The sequence below is a fragment of the Notamacropus eugenii genome, chromosome 3 (assembly GCF_028372415.1).
Source record: "Notamacropus eugenii isolate mMacEug1 chromosome 3, mMacEug1.pri_v2, whole genome shotgun sequence".
In the NCBI taxonomy this organism is placed as follows: domain Eukaryota; kingdom Metazoa; phylum Chordata; class Mammalia; order Diprotodontia; family Macropodidae; genus Notamacropus; species Notamacropus eugenii.
This window is the reverse complement of record NC_092874.1, coordinates 180795979-180820114: the sequence shown is the minus strand read 5'-3', so window position 1 is coordinate 180820114 and position 24136 is coordinate 180795979. Positions and strand designations below refer to the sequence as shown.

At 38.2% G+C, this 24136-nt stretch overlaps 1 protein-coding gene across 3 annotated transcripts in view; it reads right to left on the bottom strand.

Moving 5' to 3' along the window:
• The window catches only part of BCAT1 (branched chain amino acid transaminase 1), an 87198-nt gene extending 63339 nt beyond the window's left edge, over positions 1–23859 (bottom strand). For 2 of the 3 annotated variants that reach the window (XM_072653479.1, XM_072653480.1), the window contains exons 1-3: positions 23184–23859; positions 21804–21875; positions 1555–1755 (exon numbers count right to left, since the gene is read on the bottom strand). In XM_072653479.1, the coding sequence (XP_072509580.1) occupies positions 1555–1755; positions 21804–21875; positions 23184–23225 (315 nt within the window). In that variant the 5' untranslated portion in view covers positions 23226–23859. Of the gene's footprint in view, positions 1–1554; positions 1756–21803; positions 21876–22430; positions 22719–23183 lie in introns of those variants that run through there. The other variant, XM_072653482.1, reaches the window with a different exon arrangement.
• Between the last annotated feature and the right edge of the window lie 277 nt (positions 23860–24136).

Sequence of the window (24136 nt, the reverse complement as noted above, 5' to 3'; positions counted from 1 at the left end):
AATTTCAACCTCTAAATAAAACATGAAGCTCCATACATCATGAGTTTTCTTAAAACTATTGATACAAATGAAATTTTAAGTCTTCCTTAAACTAAAATGAAACACAATTGTCAAAGTTCATCAGATCTCTATTTCAATATAACTGTTATTCCCCAAAGCCTAACAGGGTTTCAAAAATATTACTGACTCATCAATCCATAATAAATGCCTTATTTGACTCATCAATCAATCAAAATTTCTTAAACACATTATATACCACACAGTGTATAGTGTGCCAGGCCCTGGATATACACAAACAATAATGAAACAGTCTCTACTGTCAAGGAATAGATATTCTATTAGAAGGACAACATGAATATGTAAAGGTAAGACAAACTATATGGAAAATAAACACAAGGTAATTTAGGGGATGAGGCACTAACAGCTATGAGAAATTGGAAACAGCTCATGTAGCAGATATTTTAAGCTGTTTTGGAGGAAACTAGAAGATAAAGCAGGCATGATTCCAGGCATGAGGACAGTCTCTGCAAAGTCCCAGACATGAGTGTCAACCTATTTCCCTCTTTCCACCTACCATCATTGACCTCCTCAACTCTTCATATGATTAGATTATTATTATGTTGATATATTAGACAGAAAAACTGTTCCAGAGCCATTCAAGATCATGTATGGCATCAGAGTTGCCAGCAGTGAAGGTAGATCACATACAGCTTGGGCAACTGGGTCTCTGAATGGACACCTTAAGTCAACCACAACTGCAGGTAGGAAGGGTCCTACTCTCTAGTTTGAGATTCCTATTAAAAGTCAAATTAAAAAAAGGATAATATTTTATTTTTCAGTGGGCTGAAACTAAGTTGCCTTATGCTAATTTCTTTTTTTGCCCCCTCTCCAAATATTTGGGCCAAAATTTTTTCTTAGCCATTCCTAATATAATCTTATTTCCAAGGAGATAATATATGAAAACATAATACACTCATACAGAAAAATGTGTACATGCACGCACGCACGCGCATGCACACACATACACAACTGTTCCATAATGAGATGGAAAGGAGAAAAATCCCTTTCTCAAACCCTTACATTTATAGACTAATAAACTTATGCCTGAAGAAAGACATTAAATTAAATGCCTCTTTTAACATTCATAACTATAAATGTTATTACTAGTCATGAAAGTATCCAGCTCACTCAGAAATCCAGCCATACTATTTGACTCTGATTTTTCCACAGTAGTAACAGACTTAAAGGCTAAATGATATGTAAAATGTTAATTAGTCACTTTAGGTTAGGTAAATTTCTCTATGAAATTACCTTTCTATTTGCTTTCAATTTTTCTTTCAGTCCCTCTTTATAAACTATATAATTATCTAAAGGATGTGCAATGACCCCCTCCTTAATCTGTCTGGAAAAAAAATTTTTATAAATTTCCCCCTGAACATCATAAAATAAAAATGAGAATTTTTAAAAAATGCCTATTGCACAAAAGCTATTTTAGGATGTGCATGCAATGCATTGAAAATAAAGTTAAATATACATAAGAAATATATTACTTACTTCCACTGCATAGTGAAGGGCTGACGAGCCAGGATGTAATGACAGGTTCTCAAGAGGTTTAATACAAGGCTTTTCCCATCCAAAATTCAAAGACCATTCCACGGTCAACATGTGATCCGTGAAAACAGTCCCAAATACAAGATTATCTGGGTCAGGTTTTTCTTTTAAAATGGTGGCTGGTGTGATGATTATATCTTTAGCCTAAAAGATAAAAAATTAGATTTTTAGCATCATCATCATCTAATAGAATTTCCTGAAAAAAACCATCAGACCTGTGCCTAGTATTGGCAAATTTGATATTTTAAAAGATAAAGGAGTTCACAATTCAACTGAGGGGTAAGACATATATGTAGCTGATATGGTATAAATGATTTTATGTATGGATTCATATAAAGCCACCCAACTTCTGAGGAATCACTTGTGGAGAGGGGACACAGGAGTCCATTAATCTCCAGAGAATTCACCCTTTTAATATGCCCCCAGAAGCTAGGACAAGTAGGTCCTTAATGAATGCTTACTGGATCAGATTGGATTGGGTTGAATGATCTGAATTAGCATATCCAAAAAAAGCTATAAAAGCTTTGAGTACAAGACCAATGATGGCCTTTTTGTACGTGTGTTGTGCTGTCCTTCATTTTCGAAGAGGACTATCATTGAAATGATGGCATGACTTGTACTTGACTTTGTTTTGAGTGAGGAAGGGCTAGGCAAGTCACCAGCCTCACTTGCTCCTCCCTGAATCATCTGGATCTAGCTTTTTCAGTTGCACGCCCAATTTATAGATCTATTCTTTCTCAATTTTATTCACATAAGCATTTAGAGATATAAATTTTCCCCTAACTACTGCTTTGGGTGCATCTCATAAATGTTGGCACAGTGTCTCACCGTTGTCATTCTCTTTAATGAAATTATTGTTTCTATGATTGATTCTTTGATCCATGCATTTTTAGGATTAGATTATTTAGTTTCCAGTTTTCATCTGTTTTCCCACATCCCTGTACTGAATATAATTTTTACTGCATTATGTTCTAAAAAAAGATGCATTAAATATTTCAGCTTTTCTGCATTTGGTCGTGAGGTTTTTATATCCTAATACAAGGCTAATTTTTGTTTAGGTGCCAAATAACAATGAAAAAAAGTATATTCCTTTCTATTTCCATCCAATTTTTTCCAAAGGTCTATCATATCTAACACTTCCAAAGTTCTACTCATCTCCTTAACTTCTTTCTTATTTGCTTTGTGGTTAGATTTATCTAGTTCTGAGACAGGAAAATTGAGGTCCTAATTATTATAGTTTTACTTACTATTTCCCCCTATAACTGATTTTAACTTTTCCTTTAAGAATTTGGATGCTCCAGAAAAAGAACTGTAGTCTGAATGTAGATTGAAGCATACTATTTACCCTCTTTATTTATTTCTTCTTTCTCATGGTTCCTCAAATTGGTTCTAAATCTTCACAACATGATTAATGTGAAAATGTTAAATATGAATGTATATGTAGAACCTATATCAGATTGCACACTGTCTTTGGGTGGGGGGAACAGAAGGAGGGGGAGAAAATTTGGAACTCAAAATCTATGGAAGCGAATGTTTGTATCAGTAAGCACCCCAACATACACAGGGGAATCTGCTATCACAGGTTTTTATTTTTAAAAATAATTAAAAACAAATTAATTTATTTAAAAATAAAATATATTCCCCTCCAAAAAAAGAATCTGGATGCTATACTATTTGGTCCATATATCTTTAGTATTGATTTCACTTAATTGTCTGTTGTTGCTTTTAGCAAAACAGTTTCCCTGTTTATCTCTTTTAATTAGATCTATTTCTGCTTTTGCTTTGTCTGAGATCATTATCGCTACCCCTTTTTTTCTTCAGATGAAACACACCACATTCTGCTCCATACTTTCACCTTTACACCATGTGTATTTCTCTATTTCAATTGTATTTCTTTTGAACATATTGTAGAATTCTAGTTTTTAATAATTTTCATATCCACTTGTTTTATGAGCTCGTCCTATTCATATTCACGATTATGATTATTATTTATTTCCTTCCATCCTATTTTTTCCTGCTCTCTTCTCCTCCCCTCTCCTCTCCTCTCTCTCTTTCCTTTCACCCTATCCTGCCTCAAAAGTGTTATGCTTCTGAACAACACCTCCCCCAATCTGCCCACTCTTCTCTCAGCCCTCATGTTATACCCTTCCCTCCTACTTCCCTGTAAGTTAAGATAGTTTTCTATACCCAAATGAGTGTGTATATTATTCCCTCTTTGAGCCAATTTTGATGAGAGTAAGATTCAAGCATTGCCCAGTAGGTCCTATCTTCCCCTCCACTCTAAAAACTCTTTTGCACCTCATTTAAGTCATATAATTTACCAAGTCTACTTCTCCCTTCCCCTTTCTCTCAGTGCATCCCTCTCTCATACCTTAATTTTATTTTTTTGGTTATCATCTTATCATAGTCCACTGACACCCAGCCTCTCTTTCTATGTATACTCTTTCTAATTACCCTAATAATGAGAAAGTTCTTAGGAGTTACAGTATCATCTTCCCATGTAGAAATCCAAAGAGTTTAGCCTCATTGAATCCCTTATGATTTCTCTTTCATGTTTACTTTTTTAATGTTTATTCTGAGTCTTGTGCTTGAGTGTCAAATTTTCTATTCAGCTCTGGTTTTTTCATCAAGAATTCTTGAAGTCTTCTATGTCATTGAATATCTATTTTTTCCCTTGAAGGATTGTACTCCATTTTGCTGAATAGGTTATTCTTGGTTGTAATCTTAGCTCTTTTGTCATCTGGAATATCATATTCCAAGCCCCTCGATTTTTTAATGTAAAGCTCCTAAATTTTGTATTACTCTAACTGTGGCTCCATGATATTAGTGATTGTTTCCTTCTGGCTGCTTACGACATTTTCTCCTTGACCTGGGAGCTCTCAAAGTTAGCTATAATATTTCTGAGTTTTCATTTTGGGATCTCTTTCAGGAGTTGATTTGTGAATTCTTTCAATTTATATTTTACTCTCTGGTTCTAGAATATCAGGATAGTTTTTGCTGATATTTTCTTGAAATAAGTTTTTTTTTTTAATCATGGCTTTAAGGTAGTCTAATAATTCTTAAATTATCTCCCCTCAATCTATTTTCCAGGTCAGCTGTTTTTCCAATGAGATACTTCACTTTCTTCTATTTTTTTTTCATTCTTTTGATTTTGTTTGATTGCTTCTTGCTCTCTCATGGAGTCATTAGCTTCCACTTGCCCAATTCCACTTTTTAAGAAATTACATTCTTCAGCGAGATTTGTTCCTCTTTTTCTATTTGATCAATTCTACTGTTTGAGGAGTTCTCTTCAATGGATTTTTCTGCCTCTTTTATCACTTGATCAATTCTATATTTTAAGGTATCTATTTTTTAAGGTGTCTATTTTTCAGTAATTTTAATGCCTCCTTTACCAAACTGTTGACTAATTTTTCATGATCTTCTTGCATCACTAATTTTTTTTTTCAATTTTTCCTCTAGCCCTCTTAATTTTGAAATTTCTTTTTGAGCTCTTTCAGGACTTTTTTTTTGGTTCTGAGACCAATTCACATTTTTCCTTGAGGCTTGCATTTTGCTGTCTTCTTCTCAGTTTTTATTTTTAACTTCCCTCACCACTGTGTATAAGTGGTGCAAGAGTCCTGCAACCAGAGTCAGCAAATGATCCCCTGAAACCTCCTTCTGGCCAGTTGTCCAACCCCTTCACTGTCTTTGGGCTGAGAGCTCCAGAAGCTGAATACACAGACTAAGTCATCCCCCAAGGCCTGGTGCTGGCTTGCCAGCTTATGTGGCCTGTGTCAGCTTGGCCTGCCCTCCATTCTCTTCCCAGTGAAACAGACATTTCCTGCTGACCTTATAAAAGTTATCTTAGGTTGGAAAATGGTTTCACTCTCCCCTCCATCTTTTTGGTGGTTCTGCCACTCCAGAATCCAATTTGAGGTATTATTTTAAAGTTATTTGGAAGAAAATTTGGGAGAGTTTGGACGAATTTCTGCCTTTAGTCCACCATCTTGGCTCTCTCCTCCCTTAGTTCCCTATTTATTTGAGAAATGAGGCCTTTATCAGAGAAACTTCCTGTAAAAATTTTTATATTACTTCATTGTCTATGGTACCTCTCAGCAAAATGTAGTGTCTCTGATGATCTCTTTTAATGAGGTCTAAATTTTGCTTTTGCTTTGTCTGAGATCATATTTACTAACCCTGCTTTTATTCTTCAGCTGAAGCAGAATAGATTCTGCTCCAGCCCCTTGGAGTGAGGGAGTGAGGGAGTGAGGGAGTGAGGGAGTGAGGGAGAGAGGGAGTGAGGGAGAGAGGGAGTGAGGGAGAGAGGGAGTGAGGGAGAGAGGGAGTGAGGGAGAGAGGGAGTGAGGGAGAGAGGGAGTGAGGGAGTGAGGGAGTGAGGGGGAGAGGGGGAGAGGGGGAGAGGGGGAGAGGGGGAGAGGGAGAGGGAGAGGGAGAGGGAGAGGGAGAGGGGGAGGGGGAGGGGGAGGGGGAGAGGGAGAGGGAGAGGGAGAGGGAGAGGGAGAGGGAGAGGGAGAGGGAGAGGGAGAGGGAGAGGGAGAGGGAGAGGGAGAGGGAGAGGGAGAGGGAGAGGGAGAGGGAGAGGGAGAGGGAGAGGGAGAGGGAGAGGGAGAGGGAGAGGGAGAGGGAGAGGGAGAGGGAGAGGGAGAGGGAGAGAGAGAGTGTCTATCTCCTTCTTCTCTAGTTCCAGTTTCTAATCCATTCTCCTATCCATTTCTATTTTATGGGTAATCTCATCCCATTTATGGTAATGTTTACTAACTGTGTACTGCCCTAAATCCCATTTTCTTCTATTTATCCTTTTCTTTCTTTATCTCCTCCCTTTTTAAATGTCTATTTTGCTTTTGACCACTGCCTCCTTAACCAGCCCTCACCCACGTCCCCCACACTGTACTGCTTATCCCTTTCTCCCATTTTCCTTTTGAAATCAGATTTCTAGAACCAACTGAGTGTGTGTATACATGTACTTCTCTCTTTGAACCAATTAACATAAGAATGAGGTTCAAGTATTGCCCACCACCCCACCATTTCCCCCTCCCCTGCACAAGCACCTGCTTATGTACCTCTTATGGGAGAAAATTTTCCCCATTCAATCTCTACTTTCTCTCTTCTCCCAGTACATCTCTTTTTCATGCTTTCATTTTTTTAGATCATCCCAACATACATGACTTACACCCATGACACTTAACTCTGTAAGACTCCTTCTGCCCTAATAATGATAAAATTCTTGGGAGTTTCAAGTATCAGCTTCCCATATAAGAATGCAAACCATTTAACCTTATTGAATCCCTAATGATTTCTCTCTCATGTTTACTTTTTTATGCTTCCCTTGAGTTTTGTGCTTGAATGAAAAATGTTCTATTTAGCTCTCATCTTTGGAAATACTTGAAAGTCCTCTATTTCATTAAATAATCATTTTTTGCCCCTGAATGATTATGCTCAGTTTTAATGGGTAAGTTATTCTTGATTATAATCCTAGCTCCTTAGCCTTCTAGAATATTACATTCCAACACTTCAGCTTCTTTAACACTGCATCACTCTCATTCCTTTTCCCATTTTTACCTCTACTACTCTTGCCACTTTCTTTTCTTCCAGGAATTCTTGCAGGGCTCAAGACCAGAAAGCATTTTTCTTTGAGATTTTGTTTGTAGCTCTTTTTTTTTATTGTTGTCTTCTGAATTTATGTCTTAGTTTTTTCCTGCCACTGTAGCATCCTTTTATGGTCAAGTTGTTGTTTGCTCATTTTCCTAGCCCACTTCTTGACTTTGAAATTTATGCTAAAATGGAGCTCTGCTCACCTAGAAGTGGGGAGGCACTGCTCCAAGTCGCAGGGTTTTTTATGCCGCTATTTTCAGAGTTAGTTCTAGTAGTCTGCAATTTTCCCTTGCTTTCAAGATTGTGCAATCTAGGGAGAGGTATAATCACTGCTCTCTCTCCAGGAAATCCCCTGCAATCACAAGCTCTAGAGATCGTCTTGGTCTTATACCTGTGACCAAGTCCCCAGCTTCCCCTTTGATGCAAGCTCTAGTGCTCCTCTCTGCCTTGGTACTGCAACCAGGGGCCCTTGCTCCCTTGTGACTGACCACAAGTGCTCCTCTTGATGCTTAACTGCAACCCAGAACTATGTATGGGCAATAGAGTTGCCAATCAGTGCAAGCTTCTCCCAGTGCTAGAAAAGTTTGCTCTGTAATCTTTTGGACCAGGTGTCCAAGTCCCTTACTTTCTCTAGGTTGAGAGCTCCCAAAACTGGTGCTGATGGCTTATTCAGCTGCTTTCAAGGCCCACCACTGGTGCTGCAAGTGATGAGGTTCAGACTCTGGGAACTTCCTTGAGCTCCCCTGGAATCTCCTCACTTAACCTGGCTTTTCATACTCAAATTGAGCTCCCATTGTTTCTCTCCACAGAACCTGGCTTTTCATACTCAAATCTGTGACCATTGTCTGTTATCTCTTGATTGCCCCACCTGCTTCCCACCCAAACCCTCCATGGTCTGCTATCTCCTGATAGCCTACAGCTGTTTCCAGCCTTTGACCCTCCTTGGACTTCTCCTCAAGACCCTTCCTAAACCCCTCCTCCCATCACCCTGGACTACCAGACCTCCCCCCCCCCCAGATCCCTCCTATACTCTTTTCTGTATTTAAGTCCCACCTTGCCTCCATGAAAGCGTTCAGATTCAATCCAGCTCAGACTCTGTCTAGCTGGGATTCTATCTGGTCCGCTTGTGAATACAAGCATCACAAATGCTTAGGCTCCTTAAGAGGCAACCCAGTTTGGCGAATCTTTAATAAACTTTGTTTTCTTTGGCTTTAAGAAGGCTTGAGTCGAATTCATTTGAGCATGACCCAGACCGTTGGCATTTTGGGGTCCCTTTCACCCCTAAACCTCTTCACAAGCATCGCCCCAGCTGTCGTAGACCTCTTCTATCAACTTCCTAAATTTTCCAATGCTGGAAAAAATGTGACCTTTTGTTAACTCTTCTGCTCAAAATCTGATTTTTCAGCATTGTTTTAAAGTTGTTTGGAAGGGAATATTGAGAGAGTTAAGCTAGGTTGCTCTACATTCACTCTGCCATCTTGGCATTCTTTAATTTGTTTTCATTACACAACAGAATGTTGCCTTTGCTTCTAAAAGCCCATTGTAATCATTTAGTACTGGAGGGATTACATTGTCAAAGCACCTCAGATCATAGCAAGTGGTCCTATAGAACAGTACCAACAAAACAGATTTTCCTCACTACAAAAATATCTTTCAGAAAACCTCTCACACCTATAGATTTATTTTATTTCTTTCTGTATGTGTTATATACCTTCTTGACTACTTATTCAGAATCTTGGACAACATCCAGAACCTTCCATTTTTCTCAGTGATTTTAAATAAATGCAAATATCTCAGAAGGGCCTCATGAATGAATTGACAAGTGACTAGAGTCAAAAAGACCTGAGTTTAAGTGTTTTCTCTAACATATACTAGCATGGGAACCATGAATGTATCCCCTATTTATTCTACAATGTGAGGAGGTGCATTGGAGGAGAATGTTTTCTACCCCAGGGAGTGTTCTCCATGCTAATAAAATTGCAAATCTGTACCCAAGCAATGAACAAAAAAATAAATATCTCTAATGATAGTCCTTTGGAATGTACTTACATTCATTTTAAAAATGCATTTTTCTATAAAACTGACTTATAATGTTGAAAATATTAACTGATTAAACTGGTACAAATGCAAAAGTGACAAGAGCAATGTGTGTATAGTCTGCTACATGTGCTGTCACTGTGATTGCAATTATTTTAATTCACATGAGAGTGAATAAAAGGTTTAATTCCTATATTCATCCAATACTTGGCCTTTCCGCTAACATAGATGACAAGCAGAACAGGGGGAAATTCAGCCTAGATCTGAGGGAGGATTTTGTGATGAAAATTTCTATTCACTTCACATTTAACACATCAGTGAACTGCAACTTGCTTAACAATAAAAATACCTTCAGACCAATTCTGAAATGAAATGGATTTGAAAAAATGCTCTCAAGGATAAAAGGGCCTTTGTCTTTAAATTGACACCAAGGTCTTCCTGTAGTTAGCAATATTAGAGAGAAACAAAAACCCTAATGATGATACATAATGAGGAGCTCAATATTCCTCAGAAAAAAACAAGAACAAAGAAATGTAATAAGGACTGGATGTTCACCTTCTGCAAATGTTTGCCAGTAAGTTGCATAATAATAATGACATTCTGTTTAATAATACCTGACTATACTTTCATTTATTAACTTATTTTTAAAGAGTCATGATTCTTTATTTACTTCTCTGGGGCTTTTTGTTCCAATTCACTTCTCTCCTAGAACTTTAGCTAAAAATATTTTTAAATATAGGCCTTGCATTTCCATAAAAAGTCTAATTTTCTCTTATCAACAAGTCAGTTAGATATTCACCCTAAATAATTTTAAATTAACCAGTATTTATTTTTTTCTCCTTCTCAAGTCTATCCATTACCTTCCAACACTTTTCTAATGTAAATTGCATCAGATCCTCACAATGACACTTGATGGCAACATTGCTAATATTTACTGTTTCAGTCCTTTGATGGATCCAGCATCTCATAGATGTCCATATTCCCTCCATGAATGTATTTTGCTACCAATCCATGGGTTCTCTGCAATGATACTCCAAGTATTATCAATCAAGCATTCGAGAAGTAGTTATAAAAAGTCTACTATGTGGCAAGCAGTGTGCTAGATATTCAGGACACAAGGAAAAGAATGAAAAAATGTATTTTAACAAGGAAATCCCTTTCTAATGAGAGAAACAAGAAGGAGGAATGGATGGAAGGAAGAAAAAAAGGAAGGAATAAGGAAAATGGGAAGGGAAGGAAGCAATTTTATATTGTATGAATACAAACAAATTTTTATAAAGTGAATAAATGCAAATATACACATAGAAATTAAATACAAAGTACTTTAGGAAGAAACAGACTAGCATTGGGGTGGAACAGAAGAGACTTTACACAGCAAATGATGTTTGAGCTACACCTTAAAGGAAGAGAGAGACTGTAAGTTAGATTTAAGGACAGAGTACATTTCAGGCACATAGTACAGTCAGGGCAAATGCACAGAGATAAAAGATAGAATATTATGTGTGAGGAACAAAGAGAAGGCTAGTTTGACTGAATCCCAGAGCACCAGTGGAGGATTAATGTACAATACCCCTATAAAGTTAGGTCAGGGTCAGGTTGTGTTGGGTTTTAAAAGCTAAACAGAGGAATTTATATTTTATCCTATAGGGAACAGGATGTCATTGGAGTTGACCAAGTGGGGAATCCTATGGTCTTTGGCAGAAGTCTAGGATGAACTAGAGTAATGAAAGACTTGAGGCAGAGAAACCAACTGAGAGACTGTGGCTCAATAATCAAGGTGAGAGGTGAGGGTGGCTAAGTAGAGAAAACGGATTAAAAGTAAAAAGAGATTGTGAAAGTATTAACAATATTTGGTAATTGGTTGGTTATACATAATAAGAGGGACAGTATTAAGACTTTTGAGAGTTCTTTGGACAGCCAGGAGATCAACCAAATCAGTCAACACCTAAAGAAATTAATTCAGAAGGACAAACATTAAATTTAAATTAAATATGAAACAAATACTTGGGCCACATAGGACTCATTGGAAGATAGGACTCATTGGAAAACACCTTGATGTTAGAAAAGATTGAAGGTAAAAGGAAAAGAGGATGGCAAAGGATAAGCTGGATAGATAGTGCCATAGAAATAATGAACATGAACTTGGACAGACTTCTGGAGAAGGACCTGGAGCGCTATGGTCCAAGGGGTCACAAAGAGTTGGACATGACTATATGACTCAGCAACAACAAAAGGCTTCATATATCAGAAATCATGGTAATCACCACTGAGGGGCTGAAAGCAGTCTGTAACACAAGGAAATAACTCATAACTTAGCATAGCATCAGTGGAAGTAAATTACGTATTATTAAACTAATCCTCCCTCCCCAGGCAGAAGATGACTTAGAGGCAAGGCTCGCAACAAGATGAGGTTTTACAGCTAGAGGTGCTGACAAAGAAAATGAGAAATGATCTATTCATGTGTAACTCATAAAACTTAGAAACATTTGCATGCACCAATAAGGATCCTCCTATTGCTCCTCTGCCTTACCCTCATGCTTTTTTTTAGGTCAAGCTTCTGAAAAACCACACAAGGTAAGAAAAGAAGTCAGACCACTAGAAAAGAATGAAGACAGAAAACTGGGAAAACCTTGTGCCACTGAGGACCATAGCAGAGTTAAACATCAGTGGAGAAGTCACCCGGATGATGAGATCCTGAAAAAAGCAATATTTTGAGAGGGCAATTCACTGAAGAAACATCAAGGTATAGGACAAAAATCCTTGCTAATCTTTGCTGGAGCCCCACTAAGTTTACTCCCATTAAGTCACAGACTTCCTACTAATCCCTGGAGGGAAACAGTTTCTCAGTTTTCTATGGGTCAGATGTGAATTCTTTCCTTTTCTTTTACTATATATTTAAAGCCTCTTCTATGTTTTTGAAACCTAGTGAGTTGGAAGGCTTATAAAAGGAGCTGCTAAACACTTAGAAAAGTGTCTGGAACTACAGTTCCTGGTTCCACATAAGTGGGAGTAGTAGGCCAGATAAATGATTTTCAAAAAAACCTACCTAGAGATGGGTTCAAAATGCAAAACAAGACAGACATTTTTAACATAATCAATGAAGGGAATGTGTTTACCTGACTATGTTGTCACAAGGGTTAGGCTTGTTTTGTCTTTTGCAATGTGAGAGTGGGTGGGAGGAAGGAGAAGCTAGACGTTAGGTTGCCAAAAAAATGAAAGAAAATTAAAAAGGGTCTTTGCAACATTTTTAATGAACAGAAGACAACAGAAGGAAGGTCAGAAGGAACCACAGATAAGCAGGACAGAGAGTTTTGAAAATTACATATTGGATATATTATAAACTTTAAAATAAAAGCAAGGTATAAATAACGGAAAGCTGCAGTTGCATGTACAATCCTATTTTTCTGTTCCACTATGTACATAGAAATGTTTGTTTTAGTTGGTGTTTGTTAAGTTCATAATTTTTTATGTCAAAGAAAAAAATGTTTTTCAGTACACCTGGGGATACCAGTATCCCAAAGGGAACACACAAATGAGAAAAGGATCCACATGTACAAAAATATTTATAGCAGCTCGTTTTGTGGGGGCCAATAATTGGAAATTGTGGGGATGCCCATCAATTGGGGAATGTCTGAGCAAGTTGTGGTATATAAATGCCATGGAATACTATTGTTCTATAAGAAGTGATGAACAGGAGGACTTCAGAAACACCTGGAAAGATTTACATGAACTGATGCTGAGTGAAGTGAGCAGAACCAGGAGAACATTATACACAGTAACAACAACATTTTGTGATGATCAGCGATGACAGACTTAGCTCTTCTCAGCAATGCAAGAAACTAGGACAATTCCAAAAGGCTCATGATGGAAAATGCTAACCCCATCCAGAGAAAGAACTCTGGGGTCTGAACACAGATGGAAGCAGACTATTTGCTCTCTTTGTTGTTTTTTTCTTCTTTCTTGGGGTTCTTTCCATTGGTCCTAATTCTTCCTTACAACATGACTAATGTGAAAATGTTTAATATGAATGTGTATGTAAAGCATATGTATAAACACATATATACAGACACACATATGTATATAACACAAGGATATAGACTCTTTACTTAGCATAGCATTAGTTGAAGTCAATTACTATTGCTAAACTACTCCTCCCTCCCCAGGTAGAAGATAGCGTGTGTATAGCCATCTTGAGGGAGGAGGTAAGAAAATGTAAAATTCAAAACCTTATGGAAGTGAATGCTGAAAATGAAAAAAAGATTAATTAATTTTTTTCAAGTACACCCAGGCCTGGAAATGAGGTCCTGGAACAAGGGTTACAATAATGAACCTAGTAACACTCTATCTGCTTTTATTGATACTTTTTTTATTCTAACAGAGCAGGTACATCTCAGTGAATACCTCATCACCACCACCACCAAAACCAAAGTACATTGCTCCTAAACAGTTAAATAAAACCACCTAAAACTGTCTGCCAAATGGTGATTCATGAATATGATGCAACATTACTACACTAGAAGAAATGACAAATATATCTTCTGATGCAAAGTACAGGAAATAAAATCAGAACATCAATATTTATAATGATTACAGTAACGTAAATGAAGAGACCAGTGACACTAAACTTCTATAATCACAATGGCCAAGCTTAGCCATGGAAAATAGATGAGAAGTTGTTCCTTCCTCACTTCACTGGAGAGGTGAAGAACTATGGGTAGAGAATGTTGCATTTGCTACCAGTAACAGTGTTTTGGTTAGTGTGGCTGTGGGACAATAGACTCTACTGCACTGTTAGTAGAGCTGTGAAATTATCTCACTATTCTGAACAATCATTTGGAACTTCACTCATAAAGTCATTAAACTGTACAAAACATTTGACCCAGTGGTAATCTTTCTATTTGTGTCATCCCTTCCCCCTCTCTCTTGATCATCTCTCATCCCCAGTATCTGATCCCTTTTTACCACTGGCTCTTTCCCTGCTGCCTATCTTTAAAGAAAAAACAACTATCATCATCCTTAAGCTTTTGTTTTACCTTTCTACCTTTTCACATCTAAATTACCATAAAAAGCTATCTATACTTTCTTCACCTCCATTTCTTCACCTCCCTTTCACTTGTCCTGAAAGTTTCACTGAAACAGCTCTCTCCAAGATCGCCAATAATCTCTCTATTTCTATATTTAATGTCTTTTTAGCTCCACAGCCTTCCTGACCTCTCTGAAGGACATGACGCTGTTGATCAGCCCCACTTCTGAACATTCTCTCCTCGCCTGGGCTTTCCTGTCACATATGGTTCTCTTCCTACTTGTCAAACTATTCCTTCCTCGTTCTAATTCATCATCCATGCGCTCCCTCCATGGAGCAGTATGTCACAGAATTCTAGCAATTCCACCTCCTCAACATTTCTTGCATCTTTTTTTCAACTCACACCACAGGTACTCTTGTGCTGTCCTCATCATCTTTTTCTAGACTTGTTTTAATAGCTTCCTAAACAGTCTCTTTGTATTTGTCTCTCCCCCTTCAAACTATCTTCCACACAGCAGCCAAATTGATATTCCTCTCCGCTACTCCAAGGCCAAGAGTGTCTTGAATTCTAAAGCCCTCCACAATCTTGCTCCAGACTATCCATGGGGCCTGAATACACTTTCCAAGACCTCCTACACTGCACTCTCACTTACTTGTGGCTCCCCATACAGGACATTCTATCCCTTGCCTCCTACTTTTTTTCTTTTTTAAAGACTGAGCCTTGAGCCTGAAATGTTCTCGCTTCTCATCTCCACCTCTTAGAACTTTGTCCTATATCCTCTATGAACTTATCTGGGAGCATGCTGTTTCCCACCAGGAGAATGCTCTTCTTGAAAGCAGAGAGCCTGTCTTTTAAATTTGTAATCACAATGTCTAGCATATAGTAGGCAAAAAATGTGTGTTGATTGATTGTACGGAGGTTTTTTTTTTGTTTGTTTATTCATTTCATCTCCACGAGGATTCTTTACTGCTTTGGAGGTGGGTTGGCATCGCTTCTATTTTCTTTGACATAACTGTCACTATTCTGAGAACATGAAGGCAGACTAGACTTGTTAATGACTCATACAGCCATCTTCCTGGAACTCTTGGGTATCACACTTTAGTTGCAACATTGACTGCCCAGAACTTGAACAAAAGAGGACAACCAGGTTTATGAAGGGGCTTTAAATCACCTCGAAAGGAATGAGAATATTCAAACCTAAATTTAGGAGGAATATGTAAGCTGTCCTCAAGTATCTGAATGAGAGAAAAAAATGAACTTTTGCTACGTGGTCCATAGCATAAAATTAGAAACACCAGGAAGTTCCAGAAATGAAAAGTTGGACTTAGAAATTTACAAAAATTCCCTAATAATGAGAGATAACTGAAAGTGGCATAGGTTACTTTGGGAAATAGTGGCTTCCTAAGTACCGAAGACCCTTGAACAAAAGGATGGATGACCATTTTATAAACAGAATTTATTAGGGATTTTATAAATAGAATTTATGCTTCAGATCAGATAGTTGGATTTTACAGCCCCTTTTCTGGCTCTAAGATGAGTAAAAAAAACTGATGAGTACATGAAAGGAAGTAAAGAGATTTGTAGGCACACGGAATGACATAAGTAAGGACAAAGAGGAATGAAGAGCAGGATATGTTAGCTTAAAAATTAGCTAACTTGTAAGGACATTTCACTATGTTTGTAAACCAAAACCAAAGACATCATCTGACCTGAGAGTTTCACAACAGGGTGGGTTCCTCCAGTGGAAACTAAGCAGATAAGGAGACAGAACAAGAAACAAATCACTACTATTTTAGAGGCAGAAGATGGAGAAGGAAATTCCTCTTTAGGACTACAGAAGCAGGCACACCTCTCTTTCCCATCAAGAGTATGATAAATCTGATAAGTAACAGATGCCCTTCTCCATCCCTCAAAAGCATAGTGCCTTTGTGCTGCCCTCTGGCTACCAAGAGGCCTCAAAATATTATAATCTAGCCAGGAATGCTGGCCCCATTTTTAATTGACTTCTCCCTCTCTTTCCCCTCACCCCTTCAACAAAGTAAAACAACCATATCCTCAGTACATCTCAGTATTTATTATCTTGATCAGCTCATTTCCCCAAAATTAAAGATAATTTCTCACTAAGTTTCTGACCCTAAAGGGTAGATGTGTCCTGGTTAGATGTGTGTATTTTGGGACACAGACTGCCTTTCTTCCTCCCACCTCCCAAAGCTGCCTTACAGGATGACTAAAATATGGGGTTTTACAGGGATGCACATTCAATGAGTCAACAGTGTGACATGGCAGCTACTAATGGAATCTTAGGCTGCATCATTAGGCATAATGTCCTGAACCAAGGAGACAATCATTCCACTGTACTGAGTACCGGGCAGACCCTATTGAAAACATTGTGTTCCATTCTAGGCACCACATTTTAATGTCATGATACTGACCAGCTGAAGCAAATCCAGAGAGGAACAACTTAGAAGGTAAAGAGACTAGAGATTAACACAAGATCTAGGTGAGATCAGATAGATATCTTCAAGTATTTGACAAGTTATCGAGTGGGAGAAGTATTTCAATTATTCTGCTACTTGGACAATGGACAGAAGTCATAGAAAGGTAGATTTCATCTCAATTCAGAGAAGAAAAAACTTGCAAACACATCCTAATCCTCCTTTTTTGGCCCCCTATCCTATCACTTCTTGCTACCCTCTGTGCAAAATTTCCCTTGCTCATACTCCCCACCCCCAGAGTCCAATAATCTCAAGCTCTTTTCTTACTCTACAGATCCCCACCACGCAGCTCAGCAAAGGTTATGCATATCATTAAATATGTCAGATTAACTTTCTCCTGCACTGCCTATCTACTCCACAGATTGGCAGTGATGAAACTGCTTGGTAAACCTAACTTCATTCTGTAAGTGTAAGTTGTTTTTATTATGATAATATAACACTCAGTTGAGTCTACATTCCCATAGAAGGTCAGCTTAAAACATTAATAAAGGGGAATGAAATACTGCATAATAATGGGCTTTTGCTTTTCTACAGAATTCACTACCATTTACATAGCACTTTAAGTGCTTTACAAATACCTTTTTGTCCTCACAATAACCCGGGAAGGTGGGGAGATGCTATTATTAGCCTCACTTTTGTAGATAAAGAAACAGGCTAGAAGAGGGTCAGTAATTTATCCAGGGTCAAAAAGCTAGCCTGAGAGGTTGGTTTTCCTGACTCCAAGTTCAGTGCCCACCTTCGATGTCTAGATACTTCATGCAATTAAATCACAGGATCACAGAATTTTAGAAGAGAGTCTTAGAGATCATCTATTCCAATCTCCCTGTGTTTCAAATGGGGAAAATGAGAGAGAGGGGAAAGGTTAAATGCCTTGTATAAAAGCCAGAGGCTAGTTAACAGCACTCTAAGAAACTAAATTTAAAGCCAAATTCAGTGTCCTTTCCATATGGGCCCACATGGGCCGATGGTAAATTTCTAAAACTTTAATGTAGATCAGAGGTCAAAGAATCATCAAACCACACTTGAAATCCATTAGAAAAATGTTATATAAAAGAATCACTGGGTACTCCTTTTGGAAACAAATAATTAAAAGAATCTATTTGTAAATTAGAAAACTAATCTGTTTGTAAATTTCTACTTTCCTATAGCTCAATTCAACAAATGCTTATTAAGTAATTGCTGTATGCAAAGCACTGTTTTAGGTGCAAAGGACATAAAGGTTAAAAAAAAGCAGTCACTCTCATTTAGTTTACATTCTAGTAAACACAAAAATTGGTAACACTACAAAAGTAAAGCTTTACATACTTGCAAAGGAAAGTATCATGTGACATCCAAAAAAGGAGATCCTTAGTGCAGGAAGGAAGCATTTTTTCACTGAGACTTTAAAGCAGACCTCCTAAGGAGAGGTAGTTCTGGCTATGATTTTAGAATCTGCTCCAAAATTGCAGTTCCCTTTATCAGCATAGCCTCGTGTAGTTCCTAAAGACTATATACTACAGAATCCAATCAGAGCTCAAAAAAGACACTCTTTTGGGAACAAAATAAAATTAAAGAGTTTACATTCTTTAGTTAAATTCAAAAGTAAACCAAAAACATTCATTGAAGGACAGCAAAGTCACTTTTACACTCTTGGGAAAAGATATAATGCACAAGTTTTCAGTAAGCTATCCATTTACCTCTTTTTAAAAAATACATGTCTCTTTCAGCATGTGGCACAGTGAAAAGAAGGAAAAAAGGAAGGAAACAAGCATTTATTAAGTCCTTACTATGTGAAAAGCACTTTACAAATATTATCTCATTTTTATCATCACAACAACCCTGGAAGATAGGTGCTATTTTTATCCCCTTTTTACAGTCAAGGAAAAATGAGGCAAACAGAGGCTAAGTGACTTGCCCAGGGTCACACAGCTAGTCAGTCTAAGCAAATTTGAACTCAAGGTTTTTCTCACTCCAGGTCCAGAGAACTGTTTGGAGTTGGGAGTACCTGGGCTTTGACATTTACTAACCAAATTATCTTAAGCAAGTTGTTCAACTGGGTTTTCATCTCCTCACCTGCAGAATGAGGCAATTGACTTAGATGAATTTCTAGTTCCATTCCAGTTCTAAATCTGAGATTTTCTTTTTATTAGTGTTACTAAAAGTGATGACATTATTTTTTCCTACACTTTAACAAGGTATATAGGAGAAAAACAATGGGTTTGGAATCCAAAGTTGCAATCCTGACTGTCACTTATTGGTTATTTAATTTCCAGCGAATCAACTTGACTTTCCCTGCCTCCTTTTCATCATCTGCAAAATTAGTAGGTTAGACTAGATTGTCTCTGAAGTTCACTTTTTCTAGCTCAAACATCCTATGATTTCCTTCCCTAGCTCAAAAGTAGTTGCAATAAGATACTTTCTCCTGTATAATTAATCTATCTCTTTCAGATGCTTCAAGTGCTTTGCTCAGATTACAGTCTACATGCTTGTTGCCATATGCTTCTGGAAAAATTTGGAAATGTCGAAATGAGTGGACTGTGAAATCACAGGGAAAATATTGGCAGAGCAGGCTATATAAGAAATAAAAATTTTACTATTTCATCATGAATGGTTGGGTAATCAGATGCTATGAAAAGAAAGTGCTGGGGAAAACACATGGCAAAAAAAGGACTCGGTTGAAAACACACTGGTGTGTATATGTGTAAACATAAACATATATACATACATGTATACATTTCTATGTATATATGTCTGTATGAAGAGAGAAACAGACAGAGATAGAGAGAAACAGAGACAGAGAGTGAGTCATCAAGGCCACAAAATAGAGTGGTGTGATAAAATTCTGTCTAGCCTATGTTTCACTTTATTCTCTGAATCCTAATTTCTTTTTTTTTTATAAAATTAGGCATTTGAACTAAATGACCTCTTATACAGTTCCTCAGACTGTTAGCTTCTCTATTCTTTTCTTAAGTTCTTTTCATAGTTGTATGTCATGAATTTGAATTCCACAGAAGAATGTTTATTTTCCATCCCCAAAGGGTCCTGGATCTAAGAATTGGTATGTTTAATATCATCTGATTTTTCTTGAGCACCTTTAAGTGAATAATGTTATAATTAGCATTATTATATTATTATAACATTATAGTAAGTAATATGGTATTAAAGGTTTGTCATATTTCAATTATTCACTGCAACCAGAGGAGAAAAAAAGATTAACTCGTAATTAAATTTCATAGTTACCAACTGGTAATATTAGATCTTCATGCCCAGCTATTTTATTTTACTTTAAATAACATTGTTTAAGAAAAAAGCAAATTAGAATGAAATTAGTTTTACCTTATTTCCTATCCTGTCCTTCCTATGCAAGAGGCATCCTTGGGTAGAAAACTAACATCAAGAGGGATAATTCAAACAAAGGGCCTCATATGTTTTTCATTGTTCAGTCATTTTTCAGTCTCATCTGACTCTTGGTGACCCCACTTGGGGTTTTCTTGGTAAAGATACTGGAGTGGTTTGCCATTTCCTTCTCCAGTTCATTTCACAGATGAGAAAACTGAGGCAAACAGGATTAAGTGACTTGCCCAGGGTCACACAGCTAATAAGTATCTGGGGCTAGATTTAAACTCATGAAGAAGAGTCTTCCTGACTTCAGGCATGTCCCTCATATGGCAGTGATGTCAGTAAAATACCACTATGTCATTTTAGGATATTTTATATTTTCAATTAAATTTAAAATACATATCCTCATTTTATCATCACAAAAAAAATCTTTAAAGATAAGGTCTTTAAAAATAAAGGGGCAAATAGATCTCTATCTATCTATCTATCCCAAAGACATCCAAAAACAAGAGAAAAGAATCTATTTGTACAAAAATATTTATAGCAATTCTCTTTGTGGTGGCTAAGAATTTTAAATCAAAAGGATGCCCATCAACTGGGGAATGGCTAACCTAGCTGTGGTATATGACTAATGGAATATTATTGTTATATGAAATGACAAGCATGACAATTTCAGAAAAATCTGGAAAGACTTACATGAACACTGATGCATAGTGAAGTGAACAAAATCGGAAAAGCATTGTATACAGTAACAGCATTGTTCAACTTAGAATTATGAATGACTTAGCTAGTCTCACACAATCCAAGACAATCCCAAAGGACTAATGATGAAGCACACTATCTGCCTCCAGAGAAAGAATTGATATAGATTAAATACAAGCGGAAGAATGCTATTTTTCACCTTCTTTTTCTTCCCCTTTGTTAGAGTCTTCTTGTACAAAATTACTAATATGGAAATGTTTTACATAACAGCACATGTATAACTTATATCTGATTGTTTATGGTCTCAGGGAGTGGGGAGGGAAGGGGAGAATTTGGAACTCAAATTTTTAAATAAGAAATGTTAAAAATTTGAAAAATCAAGGGTAAGGAAAAAAGTTATAATGGGTTTGCTTTTAGAATACCATTTAAAACTTAAAACTAAGACTTACAATAGTGGCAGCTAGGTGGTGCAGTGGATAGAGCACCAGGCCTAGAGTCAGGAAGACATGTTTCTGAGTTCCAATCTGACCTCAGACACTGACTAGCTGTGTGACCCTGAGCAAGTCACTTAACCCTGCTTGCTTCAATTTCCTCATCTGTAAAATGAGCTGGAGAAAGAAATGGCAAATTACTCCAGTATCTTATCCAAGGAAACCCAACTGGGGTCATGTTGAGCCAGACATGAGTGAACAACAACAATAATTATGTGTTTAACTTGGATTAATTTAGCAAGGGTGAATTTAATCGGATTCATTATGTAACCAGGTAAAATCCTTTTAAAAATTCATTTAGTTAATTTGCAGAGAAAAATGTTTATTTAAATAAGAGATGAAATATAACTTCTAGCATTTTGAATAAGTTATCCCAAAATGACTCTCCAGTGAACAAAACCTATAATGGATTTAGAGTATATATATATTGGCAGCTCCAAACTATTGCTTCACTGCAGAGAAAATGTGCCCACATCTAAAAAACGGGCATACTGTGATATTTCAGATTAATCTAGCCTTTGGAAGCATCTTACCTTAAAAGTCTCTGCCGTTTGCTTTAGTTCTCCTGTCCCACTACATCCTTTAGAGCATTCATAATTACAGTCCTAAAAAGAAACCAGAATTCAATTAGCTAAAGCCAAAGCAAAATTTTCATGGAAGGTCCAGTCCTCAGCACAATCAAATCATGGAAGTCATAAAAATCAGAAACACTATTTAGTAGAATAAAAAGCAAAATTAAACCTCAAACACTTGTTCTGTCTTCTTGTTTCCACCTATTATTAATGGTGATGTTCCCACTGACTATTCTCTTGCCATATCAACCACCAGGGTTGCCACCACTCCAGGACAATCCATGTTACTTATTTAGCTTTTCTTCTGGCTTCCGTGGGATTGTTACATCTTAAGTTTTGCCCTGCTGAAGCTAGGTTTGTGTTTGTTTTCTTACATGAGAATAAATGGTTTCAGTTAGGATCTTAAACAATTTAACCAGCATCCTCTTGGGAAAGGCTCAGTCTTTTAAACACTGGAGCACAATAGAAGAGTGGAAAAAGGATGTGGTAGTCTTTTTTTATTTCCTTCTGTGTTCTCCAGGCCAGTAGTTGTGAATGCAGCTTCATGGAAACCAAACGAGTAATAAAGACACACAATATCAGACCTACCTTTGAAAGTGGACACAGTGACAGAGAATAGATGTTTTAGGAGGCGTTTTAGGGAACAGGACTCCAAACCAAATAAAATTGGCTATTATTCTTCAGGCGTGGGGTTAGGAGGAGATTATCAAAGGAATCAGCTGATCTGGAGATTCCTTAATCAATGACTGACAGGCAACAGTGGGATAGAAGGAGGGAAAAGGGGGAGGAAGCGGGAGAAAGGGAGCCTAACGAAGCAATAGGCAATGCCCCCAATTCTAAAAGCTGCTGACAGGTGCGGGGAAATTTTACAGCGCCAGAGGCTCGGGCACCACCAGGGGGATGTCTGGCTGCCACCTCGGAGATGCATCACGTTTCCATCCCACCCCACCCCCACAAAAAGCTGCTTTCAGCGGAGCCTAACTGGGAGCCAGCCACACACCAGCCTTAACCTTGTGGATAAGCAAGGATGTCACAGAATCCCAGGGTTTTGTGGCTTACTGCTGTAGGGGCTGGGAAGCGAGGCCCATTTGAAAAGGTTTGGGCTTTTTTTTTAAGGGGTGAGGAGGAGGAGGTGCGAATGGTGGTGCGGGTTACCCTGGGCAAGAAATGTGGAAGAAATGATGTCCCGGTGAATGCTGCGCAAGGAAACTGGGATGGGTGTAAGAGTGGCTGCATCAGAGAGGCAAAAGGCAAGGGCAAGAATGATGGGGAGATGGGTGAGCTTAAATCTCCTTTAACCCTCCTGCATCCCCCCCATTTCATGTGCCCCCACCAATGTACCTGAGAGGAAATGGCCTCGGCTGCTCCCGGCTGGCTGGCCATGCTGTGTCCTTGAAGGGCGCGGCGGTAGCTGCTGCAGCGCGAGGCTTCTCCCGAACCAGAGCGAGCGAGCGCCCCAGGCACCCACCAGTCGTGCCAGCAGCCGTGCCAGCAGCGCACGGCCCACTTGCCGCGTGATGCTCCGATTCCCCGGGGCCAGCGACAAGAAGAAGGCGCGAGAGGGTCACTGCAGCGTGGTCCTCCTTCCACCCGCACGAGACAAATGAAGCCCTTCCCTCCCGGTCCCGGGCGAGCTGGAGAAGACGCACGTCTTAGCCTCTTTCCTCCTCAGCCGTAGAACGCTGTCATTGGCCAGAAATCACCAAGACTCAAATTACCTCCGACTCCGTGCATTCTTAGGGATTAGAGAGAGCGGGCAGAGTCGTTCCCCATCTGGAGGACCCAGAGCAAATTAGCCAGGACTGAGCAGCCCCTGGGGGCGGGGCGCAGGGAAAGGCCTGGTAGGTTTTTTATGCTATGATGTGGGTAAAGAAAGGCATGGGATGGGACATCCTGGTCATTGTACGCTCTTTTCTGCTAATACATACATAAAACTTGCAACTCAGAGAAGCAATTCCAAGAGTTGAAACGTGGGAAAAATGGTTACCTTTTCCCTCTCTATTCACATCTTTAAAGCAGAGCCCCCAATGCAAAAAAAAAAAAAAATCAACCTCAAGATGAAGTGGTTAGACATGCCATCTGGAAAATGCTCTAGCACTTGGGACATATCCAACTATCATCAGAGGTAACTTGGTGTAGAAAGAGCTGCTGACCTCTATCCAGAGTTATATGGATTTAAATTAGTACTTAAGACCCTGCTGTTAATCCTGAGCTAGTCATTTCACCTAAATTTCAAAGATACAGGCCCAGTCTATTTCACCGGGTTGTTCTGGGTAAAGTGCTTTGTAAATCTT